This window comes from Chenopodium album, chromosome 16 (assembly GCF_948465745.1).
Source record: "Chenopodium album chromosome 16, dcCheAlbu1.1, whole genome shotgun sequence".
NCBI classification, from domain to species: Eukaryota; Viridiplantae; Streptophyta; class Magnoliopsida; order Caryophyllales; family Amaranthaceae; genus Chenopodium; species Chenopodium album.
The window spans coordinates 47900684-47916546 of record NC_137849.1 but is presented as its reverse complement, the minus strand read 5'-3'; the positions used below and the strand labels follow the sequence as shown (position 1 = coordinate 47916546).

General features: G+C 34.0%; 2 protein-coding genes across 7 annotated transcripts; both read right to left on the bottom strand.

The window, feature by feature from the left end:
- Positions 1-2554: 2554 nt before the first annotated feature.
- On the bottom strand, positions 2555-8070 carry LOC145586799 (U-box domain-containing protein 33-like). Of its 2 annotated transcripts, none has more exons than XM_081643725.1 (8): positions 7677-8070; positions 6777-6898; positions 6506-6627; positions 6099-6203; positions 5131-5431; positions 3954-4460; positions 3147-3854; positions 2555-3015 (listed from the first exon to the last, which is right to left on the bottom strand). In XM_081643725.1, exons 1-8 carry the CDS (start codon positions 7933-7935, stop codon positions 2815-2817), a joined length of 2325 nt encoding a protein of 774 aa, XP_081499851.1. In that variant the 5' UTR covers positions 7936-8070; the 3' UTR covers positions 2555-2814. The 2 variants fall into 2 exon arrangements, with proteins under 2 accessions (XP_081499851.1, XP_081499852.1); XM_081643726.1 differs by having other exon boundaries at positions 2555-2997.
- A 574-nt stretch (positions 8071-8644) lies between these two features.
- Positions 8645-14591, bottom strand: LOC145586800 (U-box domain-containing protein 33-like). 5 transcript variants are annotated; one of them, XM_081643730.1, is made up of 10 exons: positions 14512-14591; positions 13068-13189; positions 12526-12647; positions 12226-12330; positions 11371-11518; positions 10925-11062; positions 10636-10711; positions 10262-10470; positions 9175-9867; positions 8645-9094 (listed from the first exon to the last, which is right to left on the bottom strand). In XM_081643730.1, the coding sequence occupies exons 2-10, from the start codon at positions 13167-13169 to the stop codon at positions 8903-8905; spliced, it is 1785 nt and encodes a 594-aa protein (XP_081499856.1). In that variant the 5' UTR covers positions 13170-13189; positions 14512-14591; the 3' UTR covers positions 8645-8902. The 5 variants fall into 5 exon arrangements, with proteins under 5 accessions (XP_081499856.1, XP_081499857.1, XP_081499853.1 ...); XM_081643731.1 differs by having other exon boundaries at positions 13116-13189; XM_081643727.1 differs by lacking the exon at positions 14512-14591 and adding an exon at positions 13290-13623.
- Between the last annotated feature and the right edge of the window lie 1272 nt (positions 14592-15863).

Here is a 15863-nt window from a genome sequence, read left to right as displayed (position 1 = left end):
GGTGAGTTCTATGCTGGAAATCATTGAGTTCGGTCGAAATTGACGATGGTACTTGTTTGTCGGTGCTCAGTTATTATTAATTTATTACTGTTATTATTGGTTTGTGTATTGTTATTCTTAGTTTGTATACTGTTATTCTTAATTTATATACTGTTATTAAGAGGAGAGAGACTACATTTTTACAACATGGGTAAATAATTCGTGAAATTACATTTTTGCCCCTGGCATGGGCCCAACGAGCCCATACCTGGTAGTGGTCTATCACTACTCAGTAGTGAGTAGTACTACACTACTATGGGTAGTTTTAGGGTACTATTATTTTTTTATTTTATTTTATTTTTAAGGTAAGGAGGATTCCTTTGTAAGTTAGGGGGAAATAAGGGATCCAATTTACTTGAGGTGAGAATCAAATCCTTCTTACAGGGGTGGAAGGAGGGCCTCCAACTAGTAGGCCAACCTTGATTCTCTTTAGGGTACTATTATTGGGTTAGTTAATTAGCTTTACTATTTCAAAGGTACATGGGACACACATTCACCATGACACAATAGTTGAGCAAAATCGAGAGTTGTTACACCATCTAACAATAATTCAATTACTTGTATTAATTAATACAACAATTAATTTTAGCAAACATATCCAAATAAAAAACGTATTTTATCTGTGTACTCCAATCATATGTAGTACACGTTCGAGCATACCTAAATTAGCACTGCATATGGCCCATACTTCCATAGCACTCATCTTATGCATGCAGCTGTATGTACTGTCTAATTGTCCATGTACTCTGAATACTCTAGAGCTTAATGTAGGAGTAAGTGGTACTTTATTATGAGCCACTTGTGAAATTAAGCGGCTCGTCTATCAAAATCAGATCATTCATAATTCATCTTTGAAAAAACTTGATTAGAGATTTATTTTATAGACGACTTGAAATTACATACAAATATACAATGTATTAAAATTATGCGATAAGTCTTTTGCGTAACCAATTACATGTTGTGCTCCTATTTGTTTATAAGAATAACCCTATAAGGATATAATAATCATATTTATTCATAAAAGTAACCTTATTTTATCCAGAAGAAAAACTCCACTAATTATAGTAATAACTACAATTAATAATAAATAAAAAAAGTAATTTCATTAGTTCATTCGAGTAACCTATTATCTTGTTTTGACTATTTACAAAGTAAATGAATAACTCTAGTTGTTTATAAAAGTGTCCATTAGCTAGGATAATTTATTTGATCATCGTCGAACTCCATTACTCAATAATCTTATATGAATACTTCGAATTTGAAGTGGTTACATCATCAACTAAATGCGTCTTATTACAATTTAACACAAAATTATTACTGTATTTATTGTAATCATCTTATATTCTCATCTTATAAGCATTTAATTTCTTTTTCTTTGATAAATAAGGCGTCAAGATAATAATGAAAATTATTGAGCAACTATTTGCATGCTTTCAATGAAAAAAAAAATAAAAAATAAAAAATAAATAAAACGGACCCACTAATAAAAGAGTGCACGGGCTGAGGGGTCCTTTCAATGTACGGAATGAATATCCTACATCAACAAGACAATAAGCTATTCCATACGGATTATTAATTTATTGACATTATCTTCCAATTTTGAGAACGACTATATACCAAATTACTTGTATTATCGTTATCTTTGATTTGAGATTCCATGTCATTTTTATGAAATTGTGGTTGATACTTGATGTTATGTATGGAGTATTATTTTTCAAATATACTTTGTACTAAAATCTTGATGATAAAATTTAAAAATTTATAATTTTGAGCACCATCTCTCAATACTTTAATCAATTAAATTAATTAGCATTCATAAATTTGAAAATGTGTATTAACTCAATATTTTTATTGAATATTTAGGTGTGATTGGAGTGTGGGAGTTTGTGTCAATTGCCAAAGGTCTTAGGTCGTCCAAGTCTTTTTTTTTTTTTTTTTTTATTTTTTTTATTTTTTGGAAAAAGATATTTGCACTCTTAAGGGTTACATATAAGAAGCTAAAAGTGAAAAGAATAGACAATAAATAAACATTTATTACACTGATTTACTTGTGAATTGTCGATAAATTCTCAACTTAATACTAAAAAAAAAGTATATTTTATATTACAGCTCTTAGAGCAACTCCAATGGTTATAGCTATGAACTTGCTTGCAATTTTCAAAGGTCTCTAATTACTAACTTGACCATTGGAGCTAAAAAATACAATTAGCTTGGCCAAGCAAATTAGTTTGTTTGACAAAGGTCTAAACTAATTTGCTTGACAAAAAAGTTTCCAAAATTATTGGAGATTAATATATTAAAATAATTAAATTTTTAGGGCTAATTGAGAAAGTCAAGCTTATTTAATTAGCAAGCTACTCCATAGTAGCTACCTATTGGGACACAAAATAATTAACATAGCTTGAAATCATATGTGGCATGATAAGCTAATTTAACAATTAGCTTAGGGCTGCATATAGCATTACCTTATATATATATATATATATATATATATATATATATTTTTTTTTTATTTCTGACGGAGAAATTTTGGACTTTATTTCTTATCATATATACAAATACTGAAAGATTTTAATATATTGTTTCAAAAAAAAAAAAAAAACTTTAATACATCTACAAAATCTCCATTTTTAGATTTCCACCCCACACTCTTAGCAATTAACAAACTTACAAGATCACTCAAGAATAGAAAAAAGAAGAATAAATTCATCACTGCTATTTTTTTTTTTGTGGTTTGCAAGGAAGGCAATTTGAGTGTTGCAGAGAGCCAGAGAGTCAATGCCGCTGCCTCCACTCTTGGATGGCAGAACGAAGGGCATGATTGGGGACGAGATTGCAGTGTTCGAGTCGTAGATTAGTCATGGGGGACGTATCATGGTCACTATCAAGCCACCCTTGCAATGCTTCCGCCTCATAAGTGTAGCCATCCGCTGCAACGTGTGGATCTTTCATGACTTCCTGAGAGTAGCACCGCAACTTTTGTCCATAAGACATGTAACCAAATCTATATCTTAATATTAAAGGGAATTGTAAATAACAAAAACAGAACCCTGATACATATTTTGATGTAATTGAGTGTCTATGAAGGTATGTAAAATTAGATATACCTGGAAAATAGGACAAATGAAATAAGATGGAGCTTGACGATGTTCATCTCCAAGATGGTATGACGTTGAACCCCCACAGGAAGTTCTCATTGGCTCCAGGATCCTCCATACATCAGGCTCCAAGTCTGGCCGATCACTTGCATTCTCCTCGCAACATCTCAATGCTAGCCGAGCCAATTGCTCAGCTTGCACAAATGGCCAGTCTCCTGCTGAAGAATCCAAGAGGGTATCAAAACTGTTTTCATTCAAAGAGTCTTCCAATTCATATGTTATATCAGAAGCTGGTTTTCCAGTCAGCAATTCCAGCAGTATCAATCCAAAAGAGTAAACATCCATGGCAGGTGTAGCCACTCCTGTCATTATATACTCAGGATCAGTATACGAGGAACTGTTAGACAACTCAGTTCCGAAGTCACTGATCTTGCATGTGAAGTTCGAGTCAAGGAAAATGGAGGTGGGGTTTAGAGCACCGTGAGCCACTCTTTCAGGTCCATGGCAATGAAGAAAGATTAGAGCACAACATAGTTCAGTGGCGATCCTTATTCGAGTTTGCCATGAAAGAGGAATATTATCCGTATCCCCTGTAGAGTTTAATCTTTCTTGAAGACTTCCATTGGGGAGAAACTCATAGACAATAGCCCAAGCTTCAGGGCAAACTCCCATAAGAGTTACCACATTTGGATGTCTAAACTTGCTCAATATTTCAACCTAGTACATAACAGTGTAAGAGGATTTCAATAAATAAACAAATGGCATGGCTTAAGATCCAAAAGTGTTCAAAATATGATAATAAAACTAGTAAAATACCTCCCGATGAAACTCTTGGGGACCTTGCAGGCCCTCAGGACGCCACATCTTTATAGTTACTTGTGTGTGGGAGATAACTCCTTTATAAATGCTTCCATTCTCGCCTTCCCATAGTTGAAATGATGGGTCAAAGTCATTAGTCGCTCTTTCAATCTCTGCAAAAGTAAATGTGGTGAAGAACCTGAGGTCATCAGATTTGGATGCTGCTTCAGCCGACTGATTCAACAATTCTTCAGCTGTCTTGAGGACACTGTCACGTTCAATCTTCAAGTCATCGCGATCTTTCTCACAAACCTGCAGCAGTTCTACATTAGAAATAAACCCTTCCTCTAATTCCTTCAGTACTTGATCGTAGTTTGCAACTTTGCCTTCCAACACTAAATTCTGATCCATTGCATCCTGGTATTTTTCCCTAAGCTTGTCTCGATCATTCTTCAACTTTTCAAGTTCTTCCTCAAGTTCTTTACATTTTCTCTCTGCCTCTGCATATGCTCCTGATGATATATCCTGTAAAATCAGCAGCCAGGTGACTGGTGAATGGTGCAAGGTGTAGAGAAGTTCAAGCTTTAGCACTAGTGACAAACAATTAGTCATCTCAAATGTTAGATATTTAAGCAAGCAAATCAATGATAAACAGATGGTAAAACTTCAAAAAAACTTTAAGCACGGCTATTTAAAGCTAGAGCTTTCTGCTGGAGGAAATTAACGAAAAGTGATAAAGCACCATGCAAAGCAAAAATTGAAATCACTTTCAAACCTTCTATCAAGCATCATCACAATCAAGGACCAAAGAGACCTCATGTCAGCATGTTGAAGTTATACGACACCATATTATGGTCCAAAAGAACCGTATATTAAACAAAATAAATGTCACTACAACATATCAAAACAGAAACAAATCTGCTAATTTCAGCGCAGTGGCAGTTGATACAGCAAATGGCTGCCTTAAATTTTCTGTCTTAAGCACGGTTTACTTCAAAACTGCTTGTTAATGGTTCAGACCAATTCCCAGCAACTGTCATAAAACCCACAGCTAGCAGATTATTTGATAAAAGAACAAAAGTCCCATAGGCAAGATTATCACTTTGTGATGGCCAAAAGCATCCCTAATAAGTGTCCCGGCCAAACAAACCACATGACACATAACAAAAATTGAACATTAGACTGTTGTACATACCTGTGCATCTGAATGAAAAAAAGATAAATGACGATGATGATTCTGTTCTAAAAATTCACCCCAGTCGTAGCAATTAGCTTCTAGATCAAATTCAGGCAAAGAACCATGAGTTTTGATGTTGTCCATAGAGGAAAAATCAGTGAATCTCCCATTACTTATATCAAATTGAGATGATCCTTCACCAAAAATTAACTCTTTACTCTCGATTATAGATTTATTGCTTTGACCATTCACTGAAAGGAAATTTGAGTTTATGGACCTCTCGTTCTGAGCATGAATTCTCTCTTCTGAACTAAACTTCCTGAGGAAAGTAAATGCTTCAGATCATTACCCCAACAGCTGATAAATTCAGGTACAACATCAGAAACAATTACAACAGCCATTGGGGAAAAAATATTAATTAATGCCAACCTGCTTTCATGCTAAGCTCCTATAAAATTCTAAGCATCCCAAAAGTTAAGCAAACACTATACAATGGTCAAGTCCATTTGAACTCTCCTAGATTCATCACCTCGTCGGGGTTCACTATACAGCTTAAATCAGAATTTTTTTTATGGGTTAGGAGGCCTACAACTTTAAGCATACAGAAAGCCAAGGGCTCAATCACAAGTTTGGGTGCAAAAAAAACAAGGGCCAATTATGTCAACAATTCTGAGATAATCAGACACCCAAAAGCATAAAGATCTGCAATCCCAAAGCAGGACGCTTCCTGTTGAAAGGAAAAACTATTAGCTATCCTTTTCACCCTAAGAAAAATCATATTCAAGAAGGGTTTATCCTAAAAAATCTAGCCAAGCAAACATTCCCAATTGTGAAGCTTTTGAAAAAATTTCTCTGAAAGCAGTGTTATATATAAACAATAGTACTTATCTAGATAGTAAATATTGAGGTCTTGCAGCTGATGCTACAGCTTATAGATCTAGAAAGTCCAACGTTTTAGAGAAAAGAATATCATGTATGGTGTATACCTTTGATGGATCAGATGTCCCTTGCAGATAAACCAGATGTGACACTTTGCAGGTGCATGCAGCTGCACATAAATTGCTTTCTTTGACACCGGCTCCATCATTTTCCTACAGATTTTAAGGCAATATAATTAGAATCACAAATAACGGTCTTGTTCGCAAGTAATGCAAGTTTGACCAGATACAATTGAAGTGATTGTTTGGCTTTATACACATGGTATGTCTAATAACCCAATATTTACACATTAAGGTTATAAACTTGTATTGCCTGTTAATTAGCAAAATGCTATACATGAAAATTGTTACAGTAACAAATTGATTACGAGAATTCTCCCTCACCAGTCAAGAATTTACACACAGTTGGCAATAACATGAAACCAAACAAAACCAAATTAACCTCCTACACATACATCTGATAGCAGTCATCTTGCGCAGCACCCATCACAAGCTTTTCAATATTGTGTTCAGCAATAAGCTGCAAGATCCCCTGCTCAACTGAATCCATCTCAACATGGAGCTTCTCTGCTTGCACCTACAACACAAATAAAACACAAAATTGAAGCCAAAAAGTCAATAAATAAAGTTGCAATCCTATTTATTCTAGAAATCAATAGTTTGCAGAACAGCAGCAGGAGTGAAGTATGTAGGACCTAACAAATCATCAAGTAAGAAAATGATTACCCCAAACTGGTGACAGATGTGAAGATACTCATCTAAAGTTTTAAGCATAAATTGTCTCTCAATTCTTCGATATGCCCTGACTTCCTGCTCTTTCAAGGAGCTCCAGTGGAACTTTTCACCCACTACAAGTAAACATAAATGAAGAAATTTCATTAGTAAATAAACATAAATGGCCTCTTAATAAGATCATATCTAATGTTACAAGCTACTCCATTCAAGAAGAACCTATTCTCCGAAACACAAAAAAGATGCATTCTTCATCAGGAATTTTATCCTAAACACACTATTGTAATAATTTCTAAATAATTGGTCCAACGCTGTATTCTACATTTATAAGATAATTATAGGATGAACCCATAAGCCAAGAGCTCTTCCTTAAAACTATAGCAGTATGTAGATTGGTAGACTAAACTAGAAAAAATGATCATATTACAGGCTAAAAAGATGACACAATTCTCAAATTCCTTATTATTTTTGGGTTTAAAAAACCCATATAAGTTTCACAGGTCTATAAAACATGACATGAGTGCTCATTCCTAGTTGCAACTTACAAGCACCAAATTCAAAAATTTAAACTTTACTCAACTTCAAGTTACAGCCTTTTAGGCCACCTCTATGTAATTATATAAACAGCCAATTACAAGGCACGACACGACATGATGCAACACCTCAACCCACTATATCAAAAACATTTCAATTCCTATCTCCAGTTCAACTTGAACAAACAATTGATCAAAAGAAAAAAACAGTAACCAAACTCAGAACTCTCATATAATAAATAATCCATATAAAAGTACTTATATATAGTGCAGGGAAACCCACCAAAATTTATCAATAACAATAATATAATCCATATTATAAGAAATAAATAATAAAAATGATGGGAAATGAAGAAATTACAAATAGGGATGAAATTATCAGGCTGATGAACATGAAGAATGGAAATTGTGCGACCACCGGAATTCTGGATAGCCCAAGATAAAAGGGATTCGTTTTGTTTCACCTCTTTTCCAACTGCAACGTAAAGCTTCTCTTCTTCTTTCATGGAGGTTATGGGTTTTGAATAACTGCCATGATCATCTTCAACAAGTATCAAATCCATGGTTTTTTTTTTTTTTTTTTTTTTTTTTTGGGAAATTAATTCAACCCTTTTAATCATAAGAAAATTTAATCAAAACCCAAATTAATTCTAAGCGAAATTGAGAAGAATATATATTATTGGGAAAGAATCATTAGACAAGGTCAAGTTATTGGTATTTCTTTCTTTTCCAATATTCTTTGCCAACTCAGTCAACTGAAGTCTGAAAGTTTAGACAATAAAATAACTGTAGTGTAGTGCGAAGGTGTTGGTACCATGGTATGGTATTGAAATGGGCTCGCTAGTTTCCTGGCTAGTTTTATTTATTTATTTGAATTCGAATAGAGTTGTCAAAAGATGATCTGACTCAAGAAATCAACTGAAGTTTGGCCCAACTCACCCAAGTGTATTTGAGAAAGTGAATTCTCAATCTGAATTTGAATCAATCTGATATTTACCATTCGTATTAAAATGTGAAAGATTTGAATAATTTACAGCCAACTTAAGGAAACTCGACACATAATTTGGATTTGATTATTTAAACCAAACCAAACCTACACAAGCCAAATCAAACCCACATCCGACATGATAACAATTGCATTAGTGTAATTGACCCAATCAAGTAAACTCGAGTTTAAGTGAAGTGTATGGGGAAATAGAGAGGTCTGCTTATTTTATGCTCATATATAATGTAAATAATACGATGAATATTAAATTTGAGTTGTATGCTCCTTGAACCATATGTTTAGCCTTATAAACCCGTAACTATCATGGTTATGTTTGATTCCTTTTGAATTATTTGGATAAATTATAACAAGTACTCTGTAATTGCAAATTTGAGCTGGGCCGGCAATACACGAGTCAAAACTTGACCCTAATCCAATAAACCCTCAAACCCAAAATAAATCGATAGAAATCCATCCAAAACCCAAAATAAATCGAATCCAAGATTGGATTAAACCGAAATTACTTGAAGCAAATCCAACCAGAACCCAAAATGATGGGATTTCATAAACCTTTTGGTGTACATACAACATATGAACATGAATTACTCAAGTTGGTGCTTCTGCTGCCATTCTTGAATTGCTGATCGTAGGGCGCGGTTAGGAGTAAGGTTAAGACTATCAAGTTTAAGATTAGTCATTGGTGAAGTATCATGGCCACCCTCAAACCACCCTCTAATAGCATCTGCTTCATATGTAAATCCATCAGCAGCAACCTGTGGATCCCGCATTATTTCCTACACAAGTACATTATCAACGTAAATATATTTGTGACAGTTTGATTGAAATATGTCTGGAATCTATGAAGTTAACAAACCTGAAAAATGGGACAAATGAAATAGGAAGGCACTTGGTCTCCACTGACAAGCTGAAGAGGGCTTGATAAGCTATTAGTAGGATTCATCACTGGTTTAAGCACCTTCCATACTTCTGAACAAAGGTCTGGTCGGTCTTTTGCTTTGACATCACAGCACTTCAATGCTATTTGAACTAGATGCATTGCTCGTACAACCGGCCAGTCACCAGCAGAAGGATCCAATATCCTATAGAAATTATCCTCCTGTAGAGCACGCTGAACCTTTTTCACTATATTCAAGGCAGGTTTTCCAGTTAACAGGCGCAATAATATGATGCCGAATGAATATACATCATATTTAGGGGAAAGATGTTCTTCTGTGGGGGTCTTCTTGTTGTTTGCAATAATATGGCAAGAACCAAGTCCACTTAGCTTGCAGCTGAAATTGGCATCAAGCAGTACATTTTTTGGGTTTAAATCACCGTGTATGATGCTGCAAGGTTGGATGGAATGAAGAAAATTAAGGACTGAGCACAGTTCAGTGACTATACGGATTCTTGTTTGCCAGGATAACGAGTGGGTACTGTCCTTGCAAATCAGTCGGTCTTCAAGACTTCCGTTGGGAAGATACTCATAGATGAGAGCCAAGGGGTCTGGGCTTGCACCAATGAGAGTCAACAGGTTTGGATGACGCAGCTTGCTTAATACATCAACCTGAAAGAAAAGTACAACTTATGTATAGATTATTCATAGTTCCAAATTGTTCAACCAAGTACAATTTATGCAGAGGTAAGTCAAAATTCCAGTCATTTGATTTATTGGAAGAGGAGATATCGATGGTTTTCTCATCCTCTACCTTATATGGACTTGAACCCATGTTCTATGCATCTTACCTTCTTAAGGATCATGTTCCTATTTCTACACAAGGAGCAATATTGCAAAATTCCCAAACTTTATTTTTGTAATACATGTTTACTTCTGATATTGTTTAACGTTCCAAAGAATTGAAGAAATGATTACACTGTTACTTATCATCAAAACCAAACTTTCTATTAAACAATGCACAGATGAAGCATGACAAATATAGAGAGTAATTATATAATGTTACCTCTAGTTTATAATTTGCGATACCCTGCAAGCTATCAGGTTTAAGTATCTTTATCGCCACTTCAGTGTTATGCAGAAAACCTTTATATACACTGTCATAATCTCCTTCCTGAATTCTCAATGATGGATCAAAGAAAATTGTAGCTTCCTTGATATCTAACTCGGAAAACTTAGGAACATTTGAACATAACACTTCAGCAGCATTATTATCTGCAGATAGATACAAACATCATTAGTATCATCATATTCCATTTGCACTTTATGGCACTGCTTCTTTTACTTTAGCACTTTCTCTACAAAGAGCATTTTCTCTTCTATTTCCTCCCCCTCAAGAACACAGACCTCAAATAAGTCTTTCAAGGGATGAGAACTCACCAGCTGCTTGGGAAAACATCTTCAAAACCTTAATTATCTTGAACTGCATAGCCAGCTCATCTTCAGCTGCTTTCAACTGCATATATAAAAGATGTTAAAAACAAAACTGTGATGCACTTTAAGGAAAGTAAATTTTTAAAACGTTTCTCCAAACTTCTTTACAGGCAACGGGATATTTTTCAAGCTAAATGTCTTCATCAGAGAGATTGATTTGGTACAAATTTGTACATGTCTAGACAAAAAAATCCTGACTGTTAGTGCCCTCTGTAGAATTTTGTTTAAAAGTTACCTTGTAAAGTGCCTTAACGGCTTCTTCCTCAGCTTGCTTTCGTCTCTTGTATTCTTCGTGTACTTTATGTCTTGCTAGTTCAACTTCTGCTAAGGCTTGCCGGAGTTGATCACCAGGATTATTGTTTATGATATTTGGCTACAAAATTAGAAAAAAGGGTCAGGAGCTCCAAAGAATTTTAATAAAACTATTACTTCTGTTACTAACAAGTTACTACTTTGCTGAGAGATTTGGCACAAGTTACTTGGGACTGTGTCAAAAAAGGTCTATTCCTTTATTCCCCAACCCACCAAAATTAAGGTCCTCAACAGTTGACAGCCCAATCTACCAAATCAAACTCAGAAGTGATAACAAGGTAGAAAGATGCCTATCATAAAGTTTTGGTAGACTTAAGGTTTTTTACTATAATAATTTAGGATGCATAAAAACAGGGGCCAAATGCCTACCAGAGTAGGTGATGAAACATGCTGCGTGTTTTGAGATGGTGGTGATGACTCTGATGAGCTACGAGCTGAAGGTGAATCAATTGATGTGTAACTCAATCTGTTTGACTCGTTTCCTTTCAGATGTTGATTTAGTTGCTTCACACCTTCCCTATATCCCCCCATGTTGCAAAAATTAGTATCTGTATTCAAAGATTGTATTTGCATGCCACTAGAACCAATCACATTAATCAGAGGTAAAAGCATGCTGTTGCTACTGCTGGAAACCTTTCTCATGATTTCTTGGCATCTTTGACCAAATTTTTTGCAAGTCTACTAATCTACAACCAAAGCTTATGGTGCAAATAAAATCTTAGCTTTTATATAGCACATACACGAACAGGCATTAATGATATATACTCACTCCATCAGTATTAATAGTCAAATATGCCCGTTCAGGATATTTGTAAAAATCAAAAGCAAATCTTAAATCAAGAAATGGGGTATTGGCTATTCAAAAAAATATGACACATTCATTAAAATAGGGAGATTTTCTACATTCATCTCATTCATTAATTATGAAAGATTAAGACAAAGTAACAATTGATTCTGAACAGAGGAAATATAGTGTTATGCTTCTTTGAGATACAACTTCATTCAAGCAAATAATCCACAACCTATCTGCAAGAGAATACCTAATCTATCACCCAAAGAATCCCTCCTCGATATCAATCTTGTAGCCAGTAACTATATTTGTGATATCATACAAACAAGTCAATTCAAGAGATTTGAAGCTAGTAGACATGGTGATTTTAAATGAAACCAGGTCTATAAGGTGATGAACAGATTGTAAGACTATTTTCTAATTAGTGCGTATACCTTGTATAGATTAGACGAGCCTCAGATACAAAGAAGATATGACAGAAATCAGGAGCATGTTGAAGTACGTACTTAGACTTTCGTGAGGCGGGTTTTGTTAAACTCCTGCAATAGATATCAGGGCATTTGTCTCAAAACACGTACAATATGTTACAGAGCATCTGTCTTTGCTCAGAGCATACTGCATAGAATTAGGTCACTAATATCATAAGATGTCACACTTAATCAAAAACTGTAAAATAACAGACACAAAATATGAAAGTGCATATAAATGTACAATTTCAAAAAATGTATTTGTACCCCACAAATCTGCTGTTAGGTCCAGCACCCATAACCAATTTCTGTATTCCTAACTGAGATATGAGCTCCAAAATTCCATCAACTACAGACTCCTTTTCGATATAGATTTTTTCAGACGGAACCTGCAAAAAGGGGCACATAAATGACAACTAGAGAAATCAGGAACAAAGAGAAGATGGGAGAAAACAAATAAACACAACAGCATAAGGTAGATGGAAAGAGCCATTCACACAACAATGTAGTAGGTTTAGTCAGTTTTCTGGACAATTTTTTGGTTGCTAACTTATTCTTAATGCATCTATTAACAGAATCACATATTTAAGACTTTAAGGTATGTTAAAATAATTACACTAGTTTAATAAAATCTAGTGCATCTTCTTTACTTCAAAACTTTTTACACCACAACACATACAAGAATCACAAAAAAAATTCCAGTCACTCGTCCAATGAAGCAAGCAACAACAACCCGTGACATCGCCCGAGTCCCGAGACATAATAAAATAGTTTATCATCAGGGAACTAAAGAATCATACGATTCATACCTGAAAACTTTTAATTATCTGAACATATTTATCTAACATTTTTTCTACCTCTTGTCTTTCCAATTCTTTATACAATTTGTCCTCGACTTCTCTGATTGCCATAACAGAAGCTGGAAAATCCTCTACAATAAAATCAACAGCAAAATTCAAATTCTGGTAAATATGCGAATTTGATATGAACAAAAAAAAAAAAAAAAAAAAAGGTTAGATAATCATAATTACTTCTAGGAGAACATCTTTGGGTAGGAACATGAACATGAATAAAACAAATCGTATGATTTGTCTTCCCTTTTAAAAAATTATTATAAGCCCAAAATAAGGTTGATCGTATTTCATTGTTTTTCCCAATTGCTATGTATACTTTATTCTCCATAATTTCTCTAATGCATGCTCTGTAATCTTGTAATTAATTCTGAGACGAAACAATTCAGCAGAAATACTGAAGAATTAGGTTTAGAGTTTGTGAATCTAAAGACAGAAATTTGGTAAAATTTAACTGAATTGAACTCCAAAGATGATCAATTGAGTTTCCGAATTCGCAGTAAATTAGGGTTTATATTTCGTGATGATATAAAAGTTACTATTACAAGGTGAACAGAGTATTTGTTATAAAAAGGGTCAACAGAGTAATATTTTTTTTTGAAAATATGCCAATTACTACCATGATTAAAGTTATTTTAAAAATTATTTCATGAAATAAAAAACTTGTGATTTACTATCACAAAATTTTTTAAAAGTTTTATTTTACTACCAAGCTCCACTTTAACTCAATTATGACGTCACTAACTCAAGTTTAACCCCTAATTAAGCAATTTAACCACCAAAATAAAAAGAAAATAAAATTAATCTAACCCATGGTTACCCCCGTTAACCCAACCCAAATTTTTTCTCTCTCTCTCTTTCCTATACTCTGACTTTGAACTCCATTGATGAACAGTCTGCAAGTGACAATTACTCTGCAAAAAAAAAAAAAAATATTTTCTTTGCTAAATTGAACAGACAGTGATACGATCAATGAAGGAGAGAATAGGGACCATTGAAGGAGGAGGACCCAAAAAGAATGATGTTATAGTAGAGTGTCTCTTTGTATTGTTTTCCACATCAAAATCCGGACAAGTTATAAACCTTCTTCCTGGATTTTCTTTGGTCTAGGACTTTATAATTGAAGCCTTCAACCCACACATACATTTCCAACCCATTGACCTTGTCCCTCTAAATATCTTCATGTCACAAGTATAAAGTACAAAAAAATCAAACTTGCATCACATATTACGTTTAATTCATAGTTTAATTCAAAGAAAAATACAATAGCGCTACGTTAATCAACCAAAATCGCAATAAAAAAACCCTGAGTTGCAAAATCCCTAAAAAACGTCAAACCCTAGAATCGAAAACAATAAAAGTTTAATTTTTGATAGGAAAATTAAACAAATTCAACATTTACCTGGATCGATTAGAGGATAGATGGGAAGAATTAGTGGTCAATTTAGAGAAACAACTTTAATTTGAGGGATTTTACAATTGGTGAAGGAGGAGAAAGAATGAAAAAGGGGAGGTTTAATTAGTTAAGTTAGTTTATAGGGGTAACCATGGATTAGCTAGATGTTTATTTTTTTTTATTTTTTATTTTTTATTTTTATGTGGTTTAATTGCTTAATCAGGGGTCAGACGTGAGTTAGTGACGTCATAATTGAGTTAAAGTGGAGCTTGGTAGTAAAATAAAATTTTTAAAAGTTTTTGTGATAGTAAGTCACAAGTTTTTTATTTCGCGGTAGTAATTTTCAAAATGGCTTTAATACGCGGTAGTAATTGGCAAATTTTCCTATTTTTTTACTTAGGATTCTTTTTTACAGTTTGAATACTACTCCGTATTTTTTGTTTTTTAATTTAATTAAATTTAATATACTACCTTCGTTACAGGTTATGTGCAACGATTTGACATAAAGCAGAGAAGGAAAATGTCTAATCGTTGCACATAACCTGTAACGGAGGTAGTAGAAAGAAAATAGTACTCCGTACTCCGTATTAATGTGGTATTGTATATACTCGATCTACGAACTCTGCTGGCAGTATCATCTTTGCAGCTACTAGACGGGTAAGGGTGTGGTGGCAAGCAGAGGTGAGAGGCCAAAGCAATTGAGGTTGGGGCGAAGATATGGCTGTGCCTGTGATCGAGCTATTATAGAATCAGATTGCCAGGTTGCTATTAATCGATTGACGAAAGGAGCTACACACCTAAACCGAGCTGGATGCCATTCTCACTGATGCGATTTAATAATTTACAAGTTTGTATTCCTCATCATATTTCTCACTACTAGGGTAGCTAACGCGCGCGATGCGCGCACATAGCTAGTCAAATCTAGAGACTCTTTCGGCTTGGTGTTAAAATCATAAATTTAGTTGTTGACAGATTTAATGGAAAAAAAAATATGTAAACACTATGTTTATGAGTATATAAATGTCCAAGACAACTAACATTAAAGCATAGAGCAAATAAGTACATAATTAAATATTTTAGAGGGTATAATTGTCCAAACACTATTCATTAAAAAAACTTGTATACATTAATGAGGGTATATATGTAAATACACATTTTAAAGGGTATACTTGGCATTACACTATTCATAAGAGTAACTTTCTACTTTTTATAAGGTAGGGATGTACCAATGGATTATCTTGCTATTTAATGAATATTTATCTAATTTTAAATACGAGTAACTTTTTAGAGGATAACTTTAAACTTGATACTCCATTTTAGTGTAATAATTTGTCATGGGATAAGTTTTATCTAATCGA

Coding starts and splice junctions, on each gene's coding strand:
- LOC145586800 (XM_081643727.1), bottom strand. CDS start 13,440: ATGGAGAATAAAGTATACATAGCAATTGGGAAAAACAATGAAATACGA. Junction 12,331..12,525: donor CCTAACAGCAGATTTGTGGG/GTACAAATACAT, acceptor TATCTATTGCAG/GAGTTTAACAAAACCCGCCT. Junction 10,471..10,635: donor GATGTTTTCCCAAGCAGCTG/GTGAGTTCTCAT, acceptor ATCTATCTGCAG/ATAATAATGCTGCTGAAGTG.
- LOC145586799 (XM_081643725.1), bottom strand. CDS start 7,935: ATGATTAAAAGGGTTGAATTAATTTCCCAAAAAAAAAAAAAAAAAAAA. Junction 4,461..5,130: donor TTTTTCATTCAGATGCACAG/GTATGTACAACA, acceptor CTGATTTTACAG/GATATATCATCAGGAGCATA. Junction 3,016..3,146: donor TCATTTGTCCTATTTTCCAG/GTATATCTAATT, acceptor TATGGACAAAAG/TTGCGGTGCTACTCTCAGGA.